We start from the raw sequence: 24,001 nt of genomic DNA, 5'->3' as shown, positions 1-24,001 counted from the left end.
CACTCCCTCTCCCCAATGACAGGCAATCCCATACATTTTACATGTGTTACAATATAACCTAGATACAATATATGTGTGTAAATACCATTTTCTTGTTGCACATTAAGTATTAGATTCCAAAGGTATAAGTAACCCGGGTAGATAGACAGTACTGCTAACAATTTACATTCACTTCCCAGTGTTCCTTCTCTGGGTGTAGTTATTTCTGTCCATCATTGATAAACTGGAAGTGAGTTGGATCTTCTTTATGTTGAAGATATCCACTTCCATCAGAATACATCTTCATACAGCATTGAAGTGTACAGCGATCTTCTGGTTCTGTTCATTTCACTCAGCATCAGTTGATGTAAGTCTCTCCAAGCCTCTCTGTATTCCTCCTGCTGGTCACTTCTTACAGAGCAATAATATTCCATAACCTTCATATACCATAATTTACCCAACCATTCTCCAATTGATGGACATCCATTCATCTTCCAGTTTCTAGCTACAACAAAAAGAGCTGCCACAAACATTTTGGCACATATATGTCTCTTTCCGCTCTTTAGTATTTCTTTGGGATATAAGCCCAGTAGTAGCGCTGCTGGGTCAAAGGGTATGCACAGTTTGATAACTTTTTGGGCATAGTTCCAAATTGCTCTCCAGAATGGCTGGATTCTTTCACAACTCCACCAACAATGAGGATACCATTATTTTAAAAGTACCAATACCTAGGTTTAGACAACCAATGATGGGTTAAAATCTATTCATAGATTTGTGTGTGAGTGTGTGTGTAAAACATTGCTATATTGAAAGTGAGAGTGCTTTGGATACCACTAGTCTGGAGATGTGTAAAATTTGACTTGGATACTTGATATTTTATATTTATATTCATGTGTTAAATATAGCATTCTCAAAAGTTAAAATAATATTTGAATTCCCTGTAGTATGATAAAGAGATTACTTATCTTCTTGTTTGAAATATTGTAGGTGGAAGATAGAGAACAAATGGAAAGACACAATAAGACCTCTGTGACTATGTTCTTTCTTCATGGTCTTGCTGGCTACCCTGTCTTTTATTTGGTTTTCTTTCTGTTATGTCTTATCATGTACATTGTAATCCTACTGGGCAACAGTTTCCTCATTACAATCATCATTCTGGACTCCCATCTCCATACTCCCATGTATTTCTTCCTCAGTAATCTCTCATTTCTGGACATCTGCTATACATCAGCTTCTATTCCCTTGTTACTTGTTAACTTCCTTTCAGAGGAAAAATCTATTTCCTTCATCGGATGTGGACTACAAATGTTCTTTTCCTTTGCTATGGGGTCCACTGAGTGTGTGCTTCTTTCTGTAATGGCATTTGATCGTTATGTGGCCATTTGTAACCCTCTAAGATATCCAATTATCATGAACAAGGGGCTTTCTGTGAAGATGGTGACTGGTTGTTGGATGGCAGGTGGGTTGACTTCAGTGATACAAACCTCCCTAGCTATGCGTTTGACATTTTGTGGGAATGTCATTGACTATCTCACATGTGAGATACTGGCTGTGTTGAAATTGGCCTGTGAAGATATTTCCCTCAATGTGGTTATGATGGTGATATCAAATATTTTTGTAATAGTGACTCCAGTGGTATTCATAGTCATCTCCTACTTATTCATCCTTGTTACTATCTTGAGAATCAATTCTGTTGAGGGAAGGAAAAAAGCCTTTTCTACCTGCTCTTCTCATCTGACTGTAGTGATTATGTTTTATGGGACCATCCTCTTTATGTACATGAAGCCAAAATCCAAAAATTCCTATGCAACAGATGAGCTGATTGCTCTCTTCTATGCTGTGGTTATCCCTATGCTGAATCCCATCATTTACAGTCTGAGGAACAAGGATGTGAAAGCTGCTGTGAAAAAGCTCAGCAAAAATATCTTCTCACAGAGAACATAAAAGACTGTAATATACCAATCATATAAGGAAAAAAAAATAACTACCCGCATTTAGAATCCACTTTTCAAAGCCTGGTTGTTTCTCTTCTGTACTGCTACACTTCACTATGATCATCTATGATAGGGAATAATCATGGAGGGGACTATATTGAAAATATATAATATATTTTTTCTCTTTGGAAAGATAAAGGATTTAAGATTTACATTAGTAGAACTCTGATGATAAAACTAAAAACAAAAAGGTAGAAGTTGAAAGCAATGCTAGACAAAATTTTCCAGTAATCAGAACTTCATTGAAGTGAAATGAGTAGTAATAAGTTTCCCTCACTTAAGATCTCCAAGTAGAATTAATTAACCACTTATTGGGTATGTTAGAAGTGTTGAAGTAGAAGTTTCTTTTACATATGGGTTGGACAAAATGACTTTTGAGGTAATAATAATGATGATAATAGCTATCATTTCTCTATTGTTAAAAGATTAATAAATAGTTTACACAAATTATCATATTTGATTCTCATATGACTTATGGGAGGAAGGTATGAATTGTGCCAAATTGCAAATATTCAAGAAGTTAAATACTTGCTTAAGTCACACATTGAGTAAAAATTAAAAGTAAGATTTAAACTTAGATATTCCTGACTTCAAGTACAACATTCTATCCAATGCAGGATATAGATGCACAGATTCAATGCAATTTCCATATTTTGTGATGTTCTGAATATCTTTAAGTGAGAAATCACTCTATAAATTGACCTCACTTAATTTATCCAACATTCTTCTTGCTTCTATATAATAATAACCAAAACCATTATACTTGTTAGTTTTGTTTCATCATTAATGTCTCTCTCGCTCTGGCCCTCAGTCTATTTGTTTCTGTCACTGTCTCCCTGTGTCTTTTTGTTTGTGTGGAAGGAAAAGAAGAAAAGGGAAAGGGTAGGCTAAATAGAAGGGAAAACAGAAATAATAGGAGAAAGGTATAAAAATGAAGGAGGAACTCTAAAGGTGGAGGGCTGCTTGAGGCAAGTAGTGCCCTAAGTAAAATACTGGGGAGAAGGGAAAGGGGAAAAGGAAAAACAAAAGTATAATTTGGGGTTAATAAGATGGCAGGAAATACAGAATTAGTAGTTTTAACTGTAAATGTAAATGAGGTGAATTTTCCCATAAAACATAAGCATAGCAAACTGAATTAAAAGCCAGAATCCTACAATATGTTGTTTACAAAAAACACATTTAAAGAAGAGTGATGCATACAAACTAAAGGTAAAAGACTGGGACAGAATTTATTATGCTTCAGGTGAAGTAAAACAAAAAAAGCAAGGGTAGCCATCCTGATCTCAGATCAAGCAAAAGCAAAACTTAATCTAATTAAAAGAGATAAGGAAGGAAACTATATCTTTTTTTTTTTAATTTTATTTTTTTTTAATTTTTTTCTTTATTTTTGTATTCATTTTTCCAAATTACCCCCCCTCCCTCCCCCCGATGACAGGCAATCCCATACATTTTACATGTGTTACAATATAGTCTAGGTACAATACATGTGTGTGAATACCATTTTCTTGTTACACAATAAACATTAGAATCAGAAGGTACATGCAACCTGGGCAGACAGATATTAGTGCTAACAATTTACATTCACTTCCCAGTGTTTCTTCTCTGGGTGTAGCTACCTCTGTCCATCATTGATCAACTGGAAGTGAGTTGGATCTTCTTTATGTTGAAGATTTCCACTTCCATCAGAATACATCCTCATACAGTATTGTTGTTGAAGTGTACAGTGATCTTCTGGTTCTGCTCATTTCACTCAGCATCAGTTGATTTAAGTCTCTCCAGGCCTCTCTGTATTCCTCCTGCTGGTCCTTTCTTACAGAGCAATAATATTCCATAACCTTCATATACCACAATTTACCCAACCATTCTCCAACTGATGGACATCCATTCATCTTCCAGTTTCTAGCCACAACAAAAAGAGCTGCCACAAACATTTTGGCACATATATGACTCTTTCCGCTCTTTAGTATTTCTTTGGGATATAATCCCAGTAGTAGCGCTGCTGGGTGGAAACTATATCTTGCTAAAGGGTATCATAGATAACGAAACAATATCAATACTAAACACATATGCACCAAGTGATATAGCATAGAAATTCCTAAAGGAGAAGTTAAGAGAGCTACAAGAAGAAATAGACAGCAAAACTAATAGAGGGAGTCGCAAACTTGCTCTCTCAGAATGAGATAAATCAAATCACAAAATGAATAAGAAAGAAATTAAAGAGGTCAATACAATAATATAAAAGGTAGGTATGATAGACCTTTGGAGAAAATTGAATGGAGACAGAAAGGAGTATACTTTCTTCTCAGTAGTTCATGGAACATATACAAAAATTGACCATATATTAGGACATAAAAACCTCAAAATTAAATGCAGAAAGGCAGAAATAGTGAATGCATTTTTTTTCAGATCACAATGAAATAAAAATTAAATTCAATAAAAGGCCAGGGGAAATTAGATCAAAAAGTAAATGGAAACTAAATAATCTCATCCTAAAGAATGAATGGGTGAAACAGAAAATCATAGACACAATCAATTATTTCAGCCAAAAGAATGAAATTAATGAGACAATGTACCAAAATTTGTGGAATGCAGCCAAAGAGGTAATAAGGGGAAATTTTATCTCTCTAGATGCTTACTTGTATAAAATATATATAGAGAAGATCAATGAATTGGGCTTGCAGCTAAAAAACTAGAAAAACAACAAATTAAGAGCCCTCAAATACCAAACTTAAAATTCTAAAATTAATTGGAGAGATTAATAAAATTGTAAATAAAAAAAAAACCTGTTGAATTAATAAACGAAATTGGGTTGGTTTTATGAAAAAACCAACAAAATAGATAGACCTTTAGTTAGTTTGATTAGAAAAAGGAAAGAGGAAAATCAAATTGTTAGTCTAAAAACTGAAATGGGAGAACTATCCCCCAGTGAAGAGGAAATTAGAGCAGTTATTAGGACTTTCTTTGCCCAACCTTATGTCAATAAATTTGACAACCTAAGTGAAATGGAGGAATACCTACAAAAATGTAGATTGCCCAGATTAACAGAAGAGGAAATTAATTACTTAAATAGTCCCATTTTAGAAAAAGAAATAGAACAAGCTATTAATCAACTCCCTAAGAAAAAGATTTACACGTGAATCTTACCAAACATTTGAAAAACAATTAACTCCAATACTATGTAAACTATATGAAAAAATATGGAATGAAGGACTCCTACTAAATTCCTTTTACAATACATAAGAGGTACTGATGCCTAAACCAGGAAGGATGAAAACATAGAAAAAAAAATATAGACCAATCTCCCTAATGAATATTGATGTTAAAATCTTATATAAAATATTAGCAAAAAGACTACAGAAAATCATCTCCAGGAAAATACACTATGACCAAGTAGGATTTATAACAGGAATGCAAGGCTGGTTCAATATTAGGAAAACTATTAGCATAATTGACTTTATCAATAACCAAATTAATAAAAATCATATGATTACCTTGGCAGATAGATTCCTAAATATTTTATACTATTGGCAGTTACTTTAAATGGCATTTATCTTTGTAACTCTAACTGTTGGGTTTTGTTAGTGATATATAAGAATACTGATGACTTATGTGGGTTTATTTTGTATTCTGCAACTTTGCTAAACTTGTAGATTATTTTAATAGATTTTTTTAGTTGATTCTCTAGGGTTCTTTAAATATACCATCATATCATCCTCAAAGAGTGATAATTTGGTTTCCTTATTACCTATTCTAATTCCTTTAATCTCTGTCTTCTTTTACTGCCAAAGCTAACATTGCAATGCAACACTGAATAGTAATGGTAATAGTGGATAACCTTGTATCACCCCTGATATTATTTGGAATGGTTCCAGTTTATTCCCATTACATATGATGCTTGCTTATGATTTTAAGCAGATGCTACTGACTATTTTAAAGAAAATTCCATTTATTCCTATATTTTATAGTGTTTTAAATAGAATGAGTGTTTGATTTTATCAAATGCTTTTTCTGCATTTATTGAGATAATCATATGATTATTTGGTTATTGATATTAATTTGGTTACTGAAAAAGTCAATTATGCCAATAGTTTTCCTAATATTCAACCAGCCTTGCATTCTTATTGTAAATCCTACTTGGTCATGGTGCATTATCCTGGAGATGATTTTCTGTAGTCTTTTTGCTAATATTTTATATAAGATTTTAACATCAATATTCCTTAGGGAGATTGATCTATAATTTTCTTTCTCTATTTTCAACCTACCTGATTTAGGTATCAGCACCACTTATGTATCATAAAAGGAATTTGATAGGAGTCCTTCATTCCCTATTTTTTCAAATAGTTTATATAACAATGGAGTTAATTGTTCTTTAAATGTTTGGTAGAATTCACGTGTAAATCCATGGGGTCCTGGGATTTTTTCTTAGGGAGTTGATTAATAGCTTGTTCTATTTCTTTTTTAAAATGCAACTATTTAAGCAATTTACTTCCTCCTCTGTTAATCTGGGAAGCCTATATTTTGAAGGTAGTCATCCGGTTCACTTAGGTTATCAAATTTATTGGCATAAAATTGAGCAAAGTAACTCCTAATTATTGCTCTAATTTCCTCTTCATTAGTGGAAAGTTCTTTCATTTCATTTTTAAGACTAACAATTTGATTTTCCTTTTTCTAATCAAATTTACTAAAGGTTTATCTATTTTATTGGCTTTTTCATAAAGCCAACTATTAATTTTATTTATTACTTCAGCAGATTTTTTATTTACAACTTTTATTAATTTCTCCTTTTAATTTTAGAATTTCAAGTTTAGTATTTGATTAGGGGTTTTTAATTTGGTCTTTTTTTTTTTTTTTTTTTTTTTTTTAGCTTTTTAAGTTGTAAGCCCAATTCATTGATCTTCTCTTTCTCTATTTATTCAAGTAAGCCTCTAGAAATATAACATTTCTCCTTATTACCATTTTGGCTACAGCCCACAAATTTTGGTATGTTGTTGCATTGCTGTCATTCTCTTGGGTGAAATTATTAATTGTGTCTATGATTTGCTGTTTCACCCAATCACTATTTTGGATGAGATTACTTAGTTTCCAATAATGTTTTGGTCTATTTACCCCTAGCTTCTTCTTGAATGTAGTTTTTATTGCCTTGTGATCTGAAAAAGAATGCATTTATTATTTCTGCCTTTCTGCATTTAATTTTGAGGTCTTTATGTCTATATGTTTTGTATTGATATTGCTTCATTGTCTACACTACTCTTTAGCAAGATATAATTTCCTTCCTTATCTCTTTTAATTAGATCAAGTTTTGCTTTTGCTTGATCTGAGATAATGATGGCTATCCCTGCTTCTATGACTTTACCTGATGCATAATAGATTCTGTTCCAGCCTTTTACCTTTACTCTGTATGTATTTCTCTGTTTTAAATGTGTTTCCTATAAACAATATATTGTAGAATTCTGCTATCCACCTCTGCTTTATGGGAGAGTTCATCCCATTCACATTTATGGTTAAAATTACTAATTCTGTATTTTCTGCCATCATATTATCCCCCAGATTATGCTTTTCTTTTTCTTACCCCCTTTATCCCCCTCCCCAATATTAAATGTATGGGTACCGTTTGCCTCAGGCAACTATCCCTCTTTAGAATCCCTCCCACTCCTTTTTGAATTCCTTCCCCTTTCTTTACCTTTCCCTTATTACTCTTTTCCTTTTCCAGGCCCTTCGATCCTTTAATGTGGAAGCAGCTAGATTCTGAGTGATCCTTATTGTGGCTCGTCAGTATTTGAATTGCTTTTTTTTTTTTTTTTTTCCTGGCTGCTTGTAATATTTTTTCCTTGATCTGATAGTTCTGAAATTTAGCCACAATATTCCTTGGAATTTTTATTTTAGAGTTTCTTTCAGAAGGTGTTCAATGAATTCTTTCAATGACTATTTTACCTTCTGAATCTATTGCAACTATGTGTGTGGGGGTTCTCTTTGATGATTTCCGTCAAAATAGTGTTTAGGCTCTTTTTTTTCCCATCATTTTCAGGGAGTCCAATAATCCTCAGATTATCTTTTCTAGATCTATTTTCCAAGTCTATTGTTTTTATTTATTTATGTATTTAACTTTTTTTTTTCTATTTTTTCTTTTTTCTTTTCTTTTTTTTTTTTTTGGTTTTGCTTAACTGAATCTTGATGTTTCAATGAATCATTTATTTCTATTTGTAGTTCAGATTTTTAATGAGTTATTTTCTTAATTAGCTTTTTTTTACTTCTTTTTGTATATGTCCAATTGAGTTTTTTAATAAGTTGTTTTGCTCTATGGAATTTTTTTCCATTTCATTAATTATTTTTTTAATTATTATTATTTTTTTTTACTGAGTTATTTTCTTTTTCCAATTCACAAATTCTACTTTCCTGGGAATTCTTTACCTTTTGCAATTCACATTTCAGGAAGTTGTTTTCTTTTTCCACTTTATCAAAATTTTCTTTAAGTGAATTATATGCTTTTTCCATACTCTGTTGCAGAGTTTCTCTTTCCATTCCCCATTTTTCTCCTAGCTCTCTTTTAAGTTCTTTTATAATTTCGTCTAGAAAAGCCTTGTGTGATGGGCACCAGGTTACATCCCCCTTTGGGGTTTTGTCTGGAGAGTGTTTGCTATTAGTCTGCTCAGATTTGAAAACCTGCTCTTTTTCTGTACAGAAGCTATCAGTCTTCTGGTTCACTTTTTTATTCATTTTTTTAATGCCCTTATGGTCTGTCTTCAGGGCAAGGAGGTAACCAGATTCCTCTGAAGAACAGGAATAGATATATGGACAGTAGGTGTCCTGCAAAAGTGGCTGAGCTGTGGGAGTGCCCTGGGAAGCCCACCCATGCTATGGAAGTTCCATTGCCCCAGGCAGAGCCCTCCTGCTGTGCAGATTTGTGGCTGCTCCTAGCAAAATTCCCATGCTGCAGACTGCTGCTGCATAGCTGTGCTATGGTCTATGCTGAGCCACTCTAGGTGCTGGTTGGGTGTGGCCAGGTCCTGTGAAACTCTGGTGTTTTGGAGTATACTCTATCTTTGGCATTTGTGTTACTTCTCTTCTGATCTACTGCTTTGCAACCAAAGCAGAGCAGCCAATATGAGGTAGATTCCTCTCAACCTGAAGAGAACACCCCCACCATGGTCTGCTCAGTGTGCTATCCTATGTGTTCTACCTTCCTGCCTGCACTGGCCAGCTCCTGCCAATCAGGACAAACCTTTTCTGATGATCTTCCAGATTATCATCAGTTGGTAATTTGTTGTACTTTCAATATTTGTGGATTTTACCAGTCAAGCACTATTTCTGAGGCTGAATTCTGAGGCTACTTAGTAGGGGGGATAGAAGGGGAGCTTAGAATGACACATGTGGGGGCAGCTAGGTGGCGCAGTGAATAGAGCACTAGCCTTGAATTCAGGAGGACCTGAGTTCAAATCTGGTCTCAGACACTTAACACTTCCTAGCTGTGTGACCCTGGGCAAGTCACTTAACCTCAGCCTCAGGAAAAAAAAAAAAAAAAAAAGAATGACACATGTCTTCTACACCATCTTGGCCAAGATCTGCTCTTAAGGCAAAGGAGAAACAGCAGCTTTAATTTGCCCTGGCTCTGGTATTTCTGACTAACTTCCAGTGCTGGGTAATTGTGGCTAGTTGCCAAGTTCTTCAAGAGCTTTGAGGCTTACAATTTGCCTTATGTAGTTGGGGGTTTTACAGCAAATCTGGTAACATCTTCTTGCAACCAGGACAGAGTAGCCTAAGATCCTCACAGAATATTCCCCGTGGAGGCTGAAAAAATCTACCTCCCCACCCCAGCTCCTTGCCCCAGGCTCTCTGTACTCTGGTCTGGGGTCAATACACTGCTCCCCTACACATTTGAAAGAGGCCTGTTATGAAGTTCTTCCAAGGTATTTTCTTTTGGGAATGTGTTGTATACCAGATATGTGTGGGTTTTGTCAATCCAAAACCAGTTTAGAGACTTAATCTACTATTGGTTTGAGAGAAGGTCAGAATATGTCATAGAAAATCATATCTGCTCTCTTCCATCTTAGCTCTGCCACCCCCCCCTCAGATATATATTTTAAAGAGATAAGGGATTTAAATAATTTTCTCTGTCATGTATGCATAGTAACCTCTCTTTAGTTTTGTTTCTCCTAAATCTAATTTTAGTGAATTTGGAATCATAGAACTATACAATGTTAGAGCTAAAATGAATCTAGAAACATTGAAATGAGAATGTCAGAATGTCAGGAATAATAGAAGATAATATTTTGCAAAGTTCAAAGAACCTGAAAACTGAAAATAATAGAATGGAAAGGTAGAAGAGTACCTTAGAATAAGAATGTAGAAGGGACTTCTGTGAGCCAAGATGGTGAAGTAAACTGTAAATCATTTTTAACTCAGCCATATTCACTTCCAAACAACCATGTAACATTGCCCTCAATCAAATCTTGGAACAGGAGAACCAGTAAAAAGATGAGTTGAAACAAACTTTGGGCACAAGCTACTTGGAAGATCAGCAGGAAAAGTCTGTCTCACTTGGGTAAAAGGTATTGCAGTCCAGGACAGGAAATGTCCCAGCAAATCAGTAGTAATCCCTACTAAAAATTGTCTTGCTTTATGTCCCATGTCCTTGGGAAAAATAAAATACTATTTAAAAAAGGAAAGTAGGATGTTAAATAATAGATATATGAATAACATTAAAACATAGAGGTTGGAACTAGTTCATATGAGTTCATAAATGGGAATAATCATCTAAAGGTGAATTCAAAGCTAAGTCACAAGTATCCTAGCTGAAGCTGACAAAAAGTGCTAGAGAGATCATTCAGGAGCAAGAGAGTTGAGAGATTCCTTTTCTCAGTAAATTGATTTTTTTTCTTTTCTGCCACTGTATTTCTTTGTAAGTGTACTCTATTTTTTTTTTTTTTTAAATTTGAATTGCCTTCAGATTCCCTGATAAGCTTCCTTATTTCTTTATTATTCCCATCAAGGTATGCAGAAGATCATAGAATAGAGGATTTTAAAATCATGGATTTATAGATGAGAGGCTTCTTAAAGTTTATTGAATCCAAAATTCTTTTTTATATGACTTTCTTTTCAACATTTCTAGCCAAAGGCCCTTTCCCAATTCCCAGTTCCTTGGGAATCTCTGAAAATGCTTGTTCCCAAGTCAGCCACACCCTTCTCATTTACCTTTACATGTGAGATGTAGAGATGTCTTCCAGTTTTTAAACAAGGGTACTGCATAATCACATTGAGAAGCAATCTTGGTGACTTGAAGGAGCAACAAACAAATAAATATACACCATATCTGTCCTTTCAAACTGGCCCTTTTTATGGAGACAGTTGCTTTACTCAAGTTAGTTCTAATCATTACCTTTTTTCCATGTGATATCCCTATTTAATTAAAAATGTTAATGAAATATTGCCTGGTTTGAGAATGCTTCCCTTTCCAAAGTAAGGCCATAATAATAGAGAGAATAGCATTATGTTTGCAACTCCATGCCCTGATTGATTAAAAATGATTTACCATTGAATCTGGATGAAGGTTTTGTTGTTGTTGTTGTTGTTGTTGTTTTCTGGTTTTTTTGTTTGTTTGTTTGTTTTTGCTGAGGCAATTGAGGTTAAGTAACTTGCCCAGGATCACACATATAGGAAGTACTAAGTGTTTGAGTCCTCCTGACTTCAGGGCTGGTGCTCTATCTAGCTGTTTCCTAGATGAAATTTTAACTCTTCTTCCTCATAACCTTCCCAAAGTGTTCTTCAAGGAATCTTTTTTTTTTAATTTTTGAAGTCATTTAAATATTTATACTGGAGTTATGTGAAAGTTAGCTTTAAAGGCTTTAGGGATAGTATAATGATCCAATTAAATTAAACTTATTTGGCATTTTTAATTTCTGAGTCCACAAACAAAATGCAGAACAGAGAGATGCTTTCAAACTTTTTTCTTGATAAATCAAAAATGGTAGGAGTAATGTAGTTCTATTGAGAATATATTATTGATTTGAATTTCCACATTTCTTTTTATACCTCTGTGTACAGGCATTTATGGTTAAGTGTCAAATCTGCTCTCATCTTGTCATATTGATCTCCTGTTTTATAGCAAGGCTTACTCTTTACACACAAATGTATGCATAAATATTTTCTATAGCATGAATCCAAATTCCAAGCCAGATTAATATTTTAACATATATACTAATGGTAGGGATAGTTTTTAAATGGAGAAAACGGAAAAATGTGAAATATATGAAGTTCAGTTACACGAATTCAAAATTAATTAAAGGATGGAACTCAATGCCAACCTTTAAAATTTCATGGATTCACCCAAACCTCTCTTTTTACCCTGTTATTTGAACATTTTTATTAGTGACTAACCAATTTACTACAATTTTGAATAATGAAATTTTGGGAAAATGAGATGACAAGCTGAATTAGACATTTGAGAATTTAAAAGATCTTGACAATTAGAGGGATAAGTCATCTGATCAAGTATCACATTCCATGTCACTAGTCTTAAAAAAAAAGTAAGTTAACTGCTTGTTAAAATATAAAAACTGAACATCAGCATCATATGACCTTTCTTAGAAATTATGTTTTAATTTCTATCACTCTATCACTTTCTTACAATCCATTTCACCTTTCTTGCAAGGTGAGTGGGAAAGAGAGTGTTATCTTATTCTAATTCTTTTAACTCTTTCTACTTATTGAACCAATTGCAATAGTCTAATTCAATTCGTCTAGGGAGTGGGTAATCATTCCAGTTCACCAGGTACTATTTGAAGCTCTTTTTCAAAGGACTTCTTCTGTAAAACTTCACCTTAAAGTCCTGATCTCAAGTTCGGTGCCTCACTGAATGTTATTTCCATTTCTTTCAAAGGTCACTATTGTTTGACAGGGCATAGTTGGGCCTAAATTTGGGGATGTTATACCCAGATTAATGAAACTTAAGAGATACATATATTCTAAGGTAATAATGAGCCTTATACTCAGGTCATGAAAGGATTGGCAGATGTGTTTGCTGAATTAGTCATCCAGGAAAGATCAGGGATGGTTTAAGAGATATGGCACTAAGAAGGTTTACATTTTCCCCACTTTTTAAAAAGAGAATGAGTCCATAATCTCTAGGTCAATTAACTTGATTTAAATTCTTAGAAAAATTCTAGAGTTCATTACTGGAAATCTAGAAATAGTCATTGTCATATCAACTTTGCTCTCTATTTTGATAGAACTTTTTGATAAGAAGAATACTACAAAAATCTTTTATCTGACATATCAAAACATTGTATAAATTACTATAAATGAACTTGGAGTGATATTTCCAAATAGATTTTGATAGATAAATTTATATTTACTGGGAGTTGTTGATGGTTCAAAGTCTAGATTACAAGAAGTCTTCAAGAAATTGTTCCAATGATCTATCTTCTTTTTATACACTTTTTCAATGACTCAGATAAAGACACAGTTAACACATTCACCGAATTTGCAAGGGGTACAGACCTGTGAGGGATAATCCACATAAATGGCAAAGCAAGGTTCCAGAACCAACCTCTAGAAAGACACAGAAAAATGGGAGTGTTTATACATATGTATTTCTATGTGTTTGTGTGTGTGTGTGTGTGTGTGTGTGTGCGCACATACACATGGGTGTAGTTTTGTGTAAACCCATTAAACCTACCATAATACTAGTTTCAGACAGCATACAACTACAAATGTTGTGTGTATATATATAGATATCTGTATATGTATGACTATATGTATATGTATATAACTGTCAGCTATAGTGTAACTTTTGCCAAGCATTAATAGCACAATTTTATAAATTTCTTAAAAATAGCAGAATTATTCTAAATACTTATAAACATATTACATAAAAACATTAAATATGTCACATGAAACAAAAACTTGGTCTACTTCATTGAAGTTAATTCATTGAATTATTTAGATAAAATAATACATTTACAACTCCCACTTTTGGTATTCTCTATGTTGTTTTGCTAAAAAATCATCATAGTTGATTATGTGTAGTAAAATTGTCAATAAACTATGCTTTACAACAACAATTAAAGATAGACTAGACCATAATTTTGTATTCCCCTCTACTAATATCATCAAATAGAGACATTCTCAAATAATCAATCAATCATAATGTATTAAGTTCTTGCTAACTTCCAGGTATTACCTAGGCACTTAAAATATCAAAATATGAAGACAATATTGAAATAATCCATTTTTGGAATGACCTTGCATTCTATTAGGGAAGATTAGTACATATGTACATATATACAGAATAAATGCATTAAGAATAAATCAAAATATTTAAAGGCAGGTAAAAGATAGAGAGTGAGGGTACTAACAAATTGGTGTCTCAGGAAAGACATTATATAGCTGGTAAAAAGAAATAAGATAATTACAAATTGATTGTCATTCCATTGTTATCTTGAAATTCATCGAGTCAAAAGTAACTAAAATATTAAATTAATTAATTAATTTAAATTTTAATATTAAGTTAATCAGTTAATCCCTGATGAAGAATCATAATCCATAAATAAATATGCTGAGTAATTGGAAATTGTAATGCTGAGTAATTTCTAACTTTCTAAAGTCTACATCTGAGAAGTTTAGCTTGAAAATGAAGCTCTTTTCAAATTTCCATAGATACATTAGTTTTTCAACAAGATTTTTAAATTATTCTTCATTTCCAAAAGATACAAATTGTTTTAGTTCTTTAAAAATGTGTTTCATTGGGGTTTATCTCACCCCTTAATTGTTGCTGTTAAGTCATTCAGTCATATCTGACTCTTCATAATTCTATTTTTGTGAAGTTTTCTTGGTAAAAATACTGAAGTTGTTTGTCATGTCCTTTTACCAAATCCTCATTTTAGAGTTGAGGAAATTGAGGAAAACAGAACTTTAAGTGACTTGCACAGGGTCACAAAGGTTTTAAATATTTGGAGTTGCATTTGAACACAGTTTCACTCTAAGCATAGCACTTTTCCCATTGATCCACCTTAAAGTGAATACTATATAACAGGTACTATATTAAGTGCTGAAGATGAAAATTATCCTGCATATGAGCTTGACGTAGATTGGAATTTTGGTCAAGTATGATTTCATTAAGAAAATCTCTGAGGACTTTCCAAATCATCCATTTTATAATTTTTAAAAATTTTATTATAGAATAATTTTTGTGAGAATAATGAACTTACATGTTTTAAACATACTGAATCTCTCATTACTTGTCACAATGTACTATATACAATATGGATACTATATATTTGCTAAATTTTTGAGTATATACCAAAACAAATTATAGTTTTACCTCAAAATATCTGTAACATAAGATATCCTAATATTTTGCTGAATCTCACCTTAATAAAATAAAAATGTGAGTTTTATCAGTTTTCAGACTGGCAGCAATGAATTTCTGTTATACGTGATTTATTATAATACAAAGTTTGTAAAACACACAAGAGCAAGAGGTAGACATGCGGAGGATATATAATAAGATATGTAGGGATGAGAGCTGTATTTCAAATATCTTATATGGAAATATATTATTGCATAAACAATAATACACTTGACACCAGAGAGAGTAATGTTATCACTGAATACCAAACACTATGTCCAAGACAAAACACAAACTAACTGTAAACCTTAAGCAATTCACATGCTTTTGAAGTATAGATTTCTAATGAGAAATTTCTGTACAGCTCCTTTTACCTCCTTGTTCCTCAGACTATAGATAATGGGATTCAACATTGGAGTGATAACTCCATAGGACATCCCAATGAGCTCATCAGATGTCTTAGTGTCCTTAGACTTCGGCTTCATGTACATGAAGAGGGCTGAGCCATAAAATAAGATCACTACAGTCAGATGGGCTGAGCAGGTAGAAAAGGCTTTCTTCCTCCCTTCACTAGAGTTGATCCTCAGGATGGTGGAGATAATGAAAATATAGGAGAAGAAAATGAGCAGCAGAGGAGTAATTAAAATAACAATACTTGCAACTGTCATGATAAACACATTGAGGGAGATGTCTCCACAGATAAGTTTGAGAAGGGCCAGGATTTCACAGGTAAGATGATCAATGACATTCCCACAGAACGGCTTTATGAGGGCCAGTACAGTTTGTATCAAAGATATCAGAAACCCTGCTATCCATGTCCAAGCAGCCATGTGTGCACAGAGTCCCTTGTTCATAATAATGGTATATCTTAGGGGATTGCAGATGGCTATGTACCTATCATAGGCCATCACTGCCAGAAGAATGCATTCTGTGCAACCCAAGCCAAGAGAAATAACCATCTGCAGGGCACATCCAAAGAAGGAGATGGATTTTCTCTCAGACATAACAATTACCAGCATTTGAGGGATAGATGAAGATGTGTAGCATATGTCCAAAAAGGAGAGATTTCCAAGGAAAAAATACATAGGGGTGTGAAGATGGGAATCCAGGATGCTGACGATAATGAGCATGCTGTTTCCCAAGAGGATAACCAGGTACATCACCAGGCAGAGCACATAAAGAGCTAGCAAGAGGCCTGGGTAATGAGAAAGCCCGACCAGAAAAAATTCAGTCACAGCTGTGTAATTCTCCTTGTTCATATTATTTTAAGTGTGTCAACTGCAGGATTTTGGAAAGGACACCTTAAAGCAACTGTAATGAATAATAACATGTTTGTAATTAGCTTCGTACTTTGAATTATGAAAATATAGATTTTTTGTTCAGTGGTATAGGCATTTAAATATATGCAGAAGAGCAAAAATTAGGAAAATGCAAAAAAGTGTACATGCAACTTGAAGCAGATGTGACCACCAATATTTGTATCATAGTTTTCATGTGAGAGTAAAAACAACAAAGACACTGCTCATTGACTCAGGAAAAATGGAATAAATTGCAGCACATGAATCCAATGGAAGACTATTTTTGCCATAACAGATGATGAATATGAAAAATTCAGAGAAACTTGGGAGGACTTGCTTGAACTGATCTTGTGTGAAGTAAGTAGAATTGAGAGAACAAATTTTAAAAGGACCATAATATGGGAAAGAAAAATAAGGCAGAAAATACTGCAAATATTCAATTTCAATCACTGAATATTAACAATAAACATATGTTCATCTTCTGGGCAGATCAGTGAAGATCTAGAGGATTGAAATGAGATAGATGTGGTTGGAATGAATTTTGTGCTGATCAATTTTGTTTATCCATTTTTGCTATTAGGAAAGTTCTATAGAGTGAGGGTTTATTGAGAAGTGAAACTATTATTTTTAAACCAAAGGCAAAACTATTATTAAAATTCATCTTGAAAACTCTAATATAGATGAAGACAGTTAAAATTTTAGAGTGCCCAATGGAGAAAAGACTTTTGAAATTGTGTTGTTGCTATTATTGTGAGGTCATGTCTGACTCTTCATGAACCAGCTTAGAATTTTTTGAGCAGAAATACCAAATTATTTTGCCTTTTTTTTCTAGTTCATTTCACTGTTGAGGAAATGGAGGCAAACATGATTAAATGACTTGCCTAGAGTAACATTGTTAAGGGAATGCCTGAGGTCAGATTTGAATTCAGAACCATGAGTCTTCCTGACTCAAGGATCAGCATTCTATTCACTATGCCAAAGCTTCCTAAATTATATAACATGTAACTGAATGTGGGGGGTTACAAAATGAAATACCTATTTTATATATCTATATATCTAGGGTCTTGTGAATATTTCCTCAGGCAAAAAAGGATTGTGAATATAAAAAGTTTAAGAATTCCTGCACTACAAGAGAACTGTTCGGTTCTGCACACATATATTGTATCTAGGATATACTATAACATAATTAGCATGTATAAGAGTGCTTGCCATCTAGGTGGAGGGAGGGAAGGGACAAGTCGGAACAGAAGTGAGTGTGCAAGCGATAAAATTACTCAGGCATATGTTCTGTCAATAAAGGTTATTAAAAAAAAAAAGAAAGAAATAAAAAAAGAAAAAAAAATTCCTGCACTATGCCACCAGCTGCCTTAAATGAGGATGTATTAGAAGAAATTTATATCTGTAAAATGGGAAAATTAAAGACAAAAGGAAAATGGTACAGTAGAAAGACCATTATCTATGCAATCAGAGGGAGCAACATTTAAATCCTTCAATTTAAATCCCTCTTGCATTTTTTTTTGCAAGACTATAATCAAATTACTTTCCCCTAAGACTCAATATCTTCAACTTCAAAGCTAGTTGACCTCTGTGCTTCCTTTCCAGTTTAGATCTGCAATCTAAATCTATGAGCTGTTGACAGGAGATTGTGAAGTCAAAGTCTTAAACAAAACAGAAATATTACATTATATGCAGAGTAGTAGGCATTCAAAAATGGTCCTTTGGTAATTTGCTCTCTTAGTACTTCACACCACATCAGTTTACATAAGTTTTCCCAAGTTATTCTGAATTTTTCATGTTCAGCATCTCATCACAAAAAATATTATTTTCCACTAAAAACCCATTTGTAATTTGATAACAAATTTATTTATTAATTTCCAGTTGATTTGTAATTTTGATGCTCTATACTTAATGCTCTAGAAACAATATGTCTTGAAATCAGTAGTCCCCATCTTCTAAACATCTGGTTATGACAAGTTCCTCCTCAGTCTTTACTGTGGTGTGCTAGTAACTTTCTCAACTTAGGCAGTCTCATACATAAACTTTTCTATGAAGACACATACTTACCTCACCTCTCCAGGTGAAAAAGTATAAAGAGTAGTTTTTGTGTTAAAAGGCTCCACTGTGGACAACAATCAGCTAAAAGAAATAGAAAGAATATGAGGATTCAGAAAAAGAAATAGCAGTGAATTGCAAAGAGAAAGTTACAGTGTAGAGAGCCAAAACTCTGGAGAAGTATACTTGAAAAAAGATGCTAACTCAGTAAAATTGATGAGATAATGGTTCTCTAGTTCTCTAGTACTTAGTATGGTAAGGTAATGGTTGCTATAATGAAGTAATTACAATAAGGTATATAAGGGCTAAGTAGGACTGGAAGATAGATCTTTCATCCTTGACCAGCTTCGTGGTGTCTGTCTGCCTCCTGTATTCCTGCACTATGAACAAGGCTAGTCTGGAGCTCCTCCAGAAAGCTAGCCCAAACATTACATTACAGTATCATCATGAGAGTATAAATAATTCATCAACAAGGCTATATTTATTTATATTTTATTTTTTCAATAATATTTTATTTTTCTAAATACATGTCAAAAAGCTAGTTTTTTTGTAAAAAAAAAATACCTGAGAGTAATATTTCAATATAATTAGCCTTTTAACTTTATAAATTTATAAATTTAAGAAAAGTATTCTAAGAAGATATTAATAGGTTTTATCAGATTCCAAAAGAGTCCATGACATTAAAAAAAAAGTTCAGAACTTCTGTTTTAGGAAATAAAATGCTGAAATTGAAAGCAACCTTGAGAATTCTTATGATTTCACAGATGAGAAAATATATCTAAAAGTGACTCAAAAGCTAACCCTCAAAAATTTGATGGAGAATGATAAAGTGTGTTCTAAGTCTATGATCGTTAATGAGTAAGAGAACTTAGAGATTTTGTTCATCAGGAATAGTTCCTTCCTGCTCCAATAAACATACTTCTCTATTTTGTCTTTTTGCCTACAGTTTCCATTAGAAGTTTGTTCAATCAATCAATCCCACATCACCTCTATAGAATTACAGGATATAGAAATTTAGGATCATATGTTAAAACTGAGGGCTTTCTTTAAAATAAAATTGAGTCCCATCCTCTCATTATATATAACTTTTATTTTCAATATTTCTTACAAAGGGCCCATTCATAGCTTTCATCTTCATTGGTATCTCTGAAAATTACACTTCTCACATTTTTATTTACCTCCAATTTTTAGTTGTAGTTCTGCTCTTCTCATCCTCTTCCCTGTGTTCTTCTTATTTTTGAACAAAAATTTTAAGCACACTTCCAAACATGTCCTGTGGTTTGAGAAAGCACTAAAGGAATCATTATGGTCATCTAGCCTATCTACTAGCCTTAATGAACAAAATTGCTTTATATCATTATATCATTTATATCATTAACTTTGTTCTTATGCTATCTGCATTCTGTATTCAGAAATATATATGAAATAGTGTATGACTCAAGAGATTTCCTTTTCCCCTTTATGGCCATGCCATTATTTTGAATAGAGAGAAGCACTATATTTCCAATTCTACCAGAAAATCCTGAGACAGCCTGTGGACCTTAGATGCTTCCAAATACTCAGCTGCTGGATCTGCATGCCAATTTAACTCTTTATCCCCACAAACTTTCTGAAAGTATTGTTCAGGGAATCTTTCTAATCCCTGAAGTCATTTATATCTTTATACAGAATTGTGGAGAAGTTAACTTTCAAATCTTTAGGGATGTTATCACTATATAATTATAGCAAGTTATCCAGTGGCTTTAATTGATGGCATAACAAGTAAAGTACAAAAAAGAAAACAATTTCAAATTTATTCTTGCCAACATAAACATAGGAAAATGTCACAATTATGTGGATGTATGAGCAAAATCTCCAACATCTCTCTTATATCTAACTGGTTAACTATGTCCCATGGAACATAGTTCTATGGAAGACTCTTGGTCAACTTATTACATTGACTTAATTCCCAATAGATCCAATCACTAACATGCAATGGGGAAAGTACAATAAGATTGAAGCATGATTACAGCTTCTTAGAATAAATAGAATTGGGGCATTTGTATTCATGAGGAAAATAGATTTCATATGCACAGAATTAAGAGATATGGACTGTATAAGTATTGTTAGAAGAATTTAAAACTTATTGAAGGAGTAGACACAATCTGTTTTTAACACCATATTTATGTCAGCCAATCAGGTACTGTCTAGTAGAATGACCCAATGATTTGCTTTTGTCTTTATTGTCTAAAAATTTTTATCAGGTATTTGTGTGGTTATCATATTGGAATATCCTTTAAACTTGAGCAGAAGGGAAATGATGAATTACAAATCTAAAATCCAAAAAGGTATTCATAGATATAGAGAAATAAGTGGATGAATAATACATTTATGAAGTACTTTCTATATGCAAAACATGGTGATAAGTGTGGGAAAACACATTGACAAATAAGAAATTCCTTGCTCTCAAGAAATTATTTTATTATAGGAAATATAGGAAAAGCAAAAACAGAAGTCATGTGAAAAGTCCCATTGTCCTAAGGACGCAGTGGTAAAGCAAATACATGGTTATGCCCCTTTAATGTCATTTTCACTGATAAAATCCTATCATTTTCTGATATTCAATCAATTGCCTGTAAAAAAAAAAAAGCTTTAGGGGAAAGAACTTTATTTTTTATGTCTTCAATTACAAATAGGAATTCACAGACTTTATCTCCATAGGGACTGCTTCTCAGGATGAGAAAAAAAAACTCAGGTAGAAAAACTTGACTAAAGAACTCCCAAGATAGAGGTTCAGGGACCCTGGGTTATTTCCATAGAGACCTGAAGGAATTTGGTGGCCTAAATGCTGCAGGTAGTGGCTGGCCTACATGGAACATGTAGCTTCCTGTTTCCCTCCAGGATATCTTGTTGATTCAGTTACATTGACGTTCTCTAGATGATGAGTGGGAGAGCTGAGATTGACATAGCACTTGTGTTCTAGGGATTGCTACTACTGTGATGACTCCTTATCTTGATTTACTCTTAAAATAAAATTTTTTTTTCAATTAAAAATGAAACTGAATACCAGCACCATCAAATAAATGTTCTTAGCATATTTTAATCAGCCCTTTCACATTGCATATATAACAAAGTTTTAGTCATTGCCTCAAATCCTTAATATTATTTACTTTTCGAAATTGAAACTATATCCACTCACATGAAAGAGTGTTCCAAATCACTACTGATCAGAGAAATGCAAATTAAGACCACTCTGAGATACCACTACACACCTGTCAGATTGGTTAAGATGACAGGAACAAATAATGATGAATGTTGGAGGGGCTGTGGGAAAACTGGGACACTGATACATTGCTGGTGGAGTTGCGAAAGAATCCAGCCATTCTGGAGAGCAATCTGGAATTATGCCCAAAAAGTTATCAAACTGTGCATACCCTTTGACCCAGCAGTGCTACTACTGGGATTATATCCCAAAGAAATACTAAAGAGCGGAAAGAGACATATATGTGCCAAAATGTTTGTGGCAGCTCTTTTTGTTGTAGCTAGAAACTGGAAGATGAATGGATGTCCATCAGTTGGAGAATGGTTGGGTAAATTGTGGTATATGAAGGTTATGGAATATTATTGCTCTGTAAGAAATGACCAGCAGGAGGAATACAGAGAGGCCTGGAGAGACTTAAATCAACTGATGCTGAGTGAAATGAGCAGAACCAGAAGATCACTGTACACTTCAACAACAATATTGTATGAGGATGTATTCTGATGGAAGTGGAAATCTTCAACATAAAGAAGATCCAACTCACTTCCAGTTGATCAATGATGGACAGAGGTAGCTACACCCAGAGAAGAAACACTGGGAAGTGAATGTAAATTGTTAGCACTAATATCTGTCTGCCCAGGTTGCATGTACCTTCAGAATCTAAAGTTTATTGTGCAACAAGAAAATGTATTGTACCTAGACTATATTGTAACACATGTAAAATGTATGGGATTGCCTGTCATCGGGGGGAGGGAATAGAGGGAGGGGGGGATAATTTGGAAAAATGAATACAAGGGATAATATTATAAAATATATATATATAATAAAAAAATTAAAGTAAAAAAAATATTATTTACTTTTCCATTTAGTGTCATTAATGTTCCTTCTCATGGTGTAACCATTAAAGTATATCCATTCTGTGGCTTTTTCCTCTTTGCATTATTTCATAAATTCCTTTCCAAGTTTCCTTCTGCTCCTTATATTTGTCTGTATTAATTGTGTGTGTAATTGCACAAAGCTGCACTTCCTTATTTTATCCTAACTTTTGAAAACTTAAGTTGTTTCTGCTTCCCATTACTAATTAGAAAATCTTCAGCAAACTCTTTAAAATTTAATAACTTTCAGGATGTATTCTCCACATTAGGATTATTTGATCTAGAATATGATTACATTTTAATTTTTTTCTAGGTCCTTCCAGATTTTTCTCATAAAGATTCTACAATTTTTAATTCCATCAATAATAAATGAGTGTTTTTATTCATCTATATATGTGCATGATTTGAATTTCAATTACTCTCTACAATATTGCTTATTTGATAGGTATTAAATCAAAGTTGTTAAATTTTGCATTTTTTTGGCATAACTGAGTAGGGTCTTCTGAAATCAACAATCTGTTTTCTCTTCCAAAATGTCTCTCTATATGTTCATAATTTATTCATTATAGGCTGAGAATCACTTTAGCAATTTTAGCATTTTCTTAATTATTTTAGATGCTAAGTTTCATATGTGATAAGACTAACTATAGTTCCCATCAATGTCTTGCCTCTCACTTTCTCCTTCATACAAAGGGAAAGAGAAAGAGGTTGTTGTCTCAGTTAACTTTTTCTAACAGCATAAGCTGTGATAGTCATTTGCTTCCTGGGAGGATAGTTTTCACTTTGTGGTCAACAGACTCCATCTTAGGTTCTTCCCCCAAGAGGAGTGCTAATCCCAGACTTAATACAGTGAGGGTTGTAGAAATAGTAAAGTGGTATAGTAGATAGATCACTGGGCCAGCAGCCAGGAAGACCTGACTTCCAATCTGGCCTCATGTACTTTATAGGTTTGTATCCTGGGCAAATCATTCAATTTTTATCTCTCTTACTCTCTTCACCTACAAAATGGTAATGGATACCATTTGCAGGTTTTATCTTGTTTTTTCCTACAGTTTTCTCAACTATCAAATAAGGATAATAGGAGAATTTCATCCTAGGATTGTTGCTTTCTTTTCCCCATTTTTTGTTATTTGGGAAATATTTCATGTGGTTATAATTCCACTTTTTAAAAATTATATGTTACAGAAAACCAACTATTTTAAAATCTTTCAGTGAGTTAACAC

The 24,001-nt window shown here is 33.4% G+C and overlaps 2 protein-coding genes across 2 annotated transcripts; one reads left to right on the top strand and one right to left on the bottom strand.

The window, feature by feature from the left end:
• The first annotated feature begins 984 nt into the window (after positions 1-984).
• Positions 985-1,923, top strand: LOC141554694 (olfactory receptor 13D1-like). Its single transcript, XM_074286901.1, has one exon. It carries the CDS (start codon positions 985-987, stop codon positions 1,921-1,923), a length of 939 nt encoding a protein of 312 aa, XP_074143002.1.
• A 13,709-nt stretch (positions 1,924-15,632) lies between these two features.
• On the bottom strand, positions 15,633-16,574 carry LOC141554691 (olfactory receptor 13D1-like). The gene has a single exon (XM_074286883.1). The coding sequence runs from the start codon at positions 16,572-16,574 to the stop codon at positions 15,633-15,635; it is 942 nt and encodes a 313-aa protein (XP_074142984.1).
• Between the last annotated feature and the right edge of the window lie 7,427 nt (positions 16,575-24,001).

Source organism: Sminthopsis crassicaudata, chromosome 1 (assembly GCF_048593235.1).
Source record: "Sminthopsis crassicaudata isolate SCR6 chromosome 1, ASM4859323v1, whole genome shotgun sequence".
NCBI lineage: Eukaryota > Metazoa > Chordata > Mammalia > Dasyuromorphia > Dasyuridae > Sminthopsis > Sminthopsis crassicaudata.
This window is presented reverse-complemented; position numbering and strand designations above follow the sequence as displayed.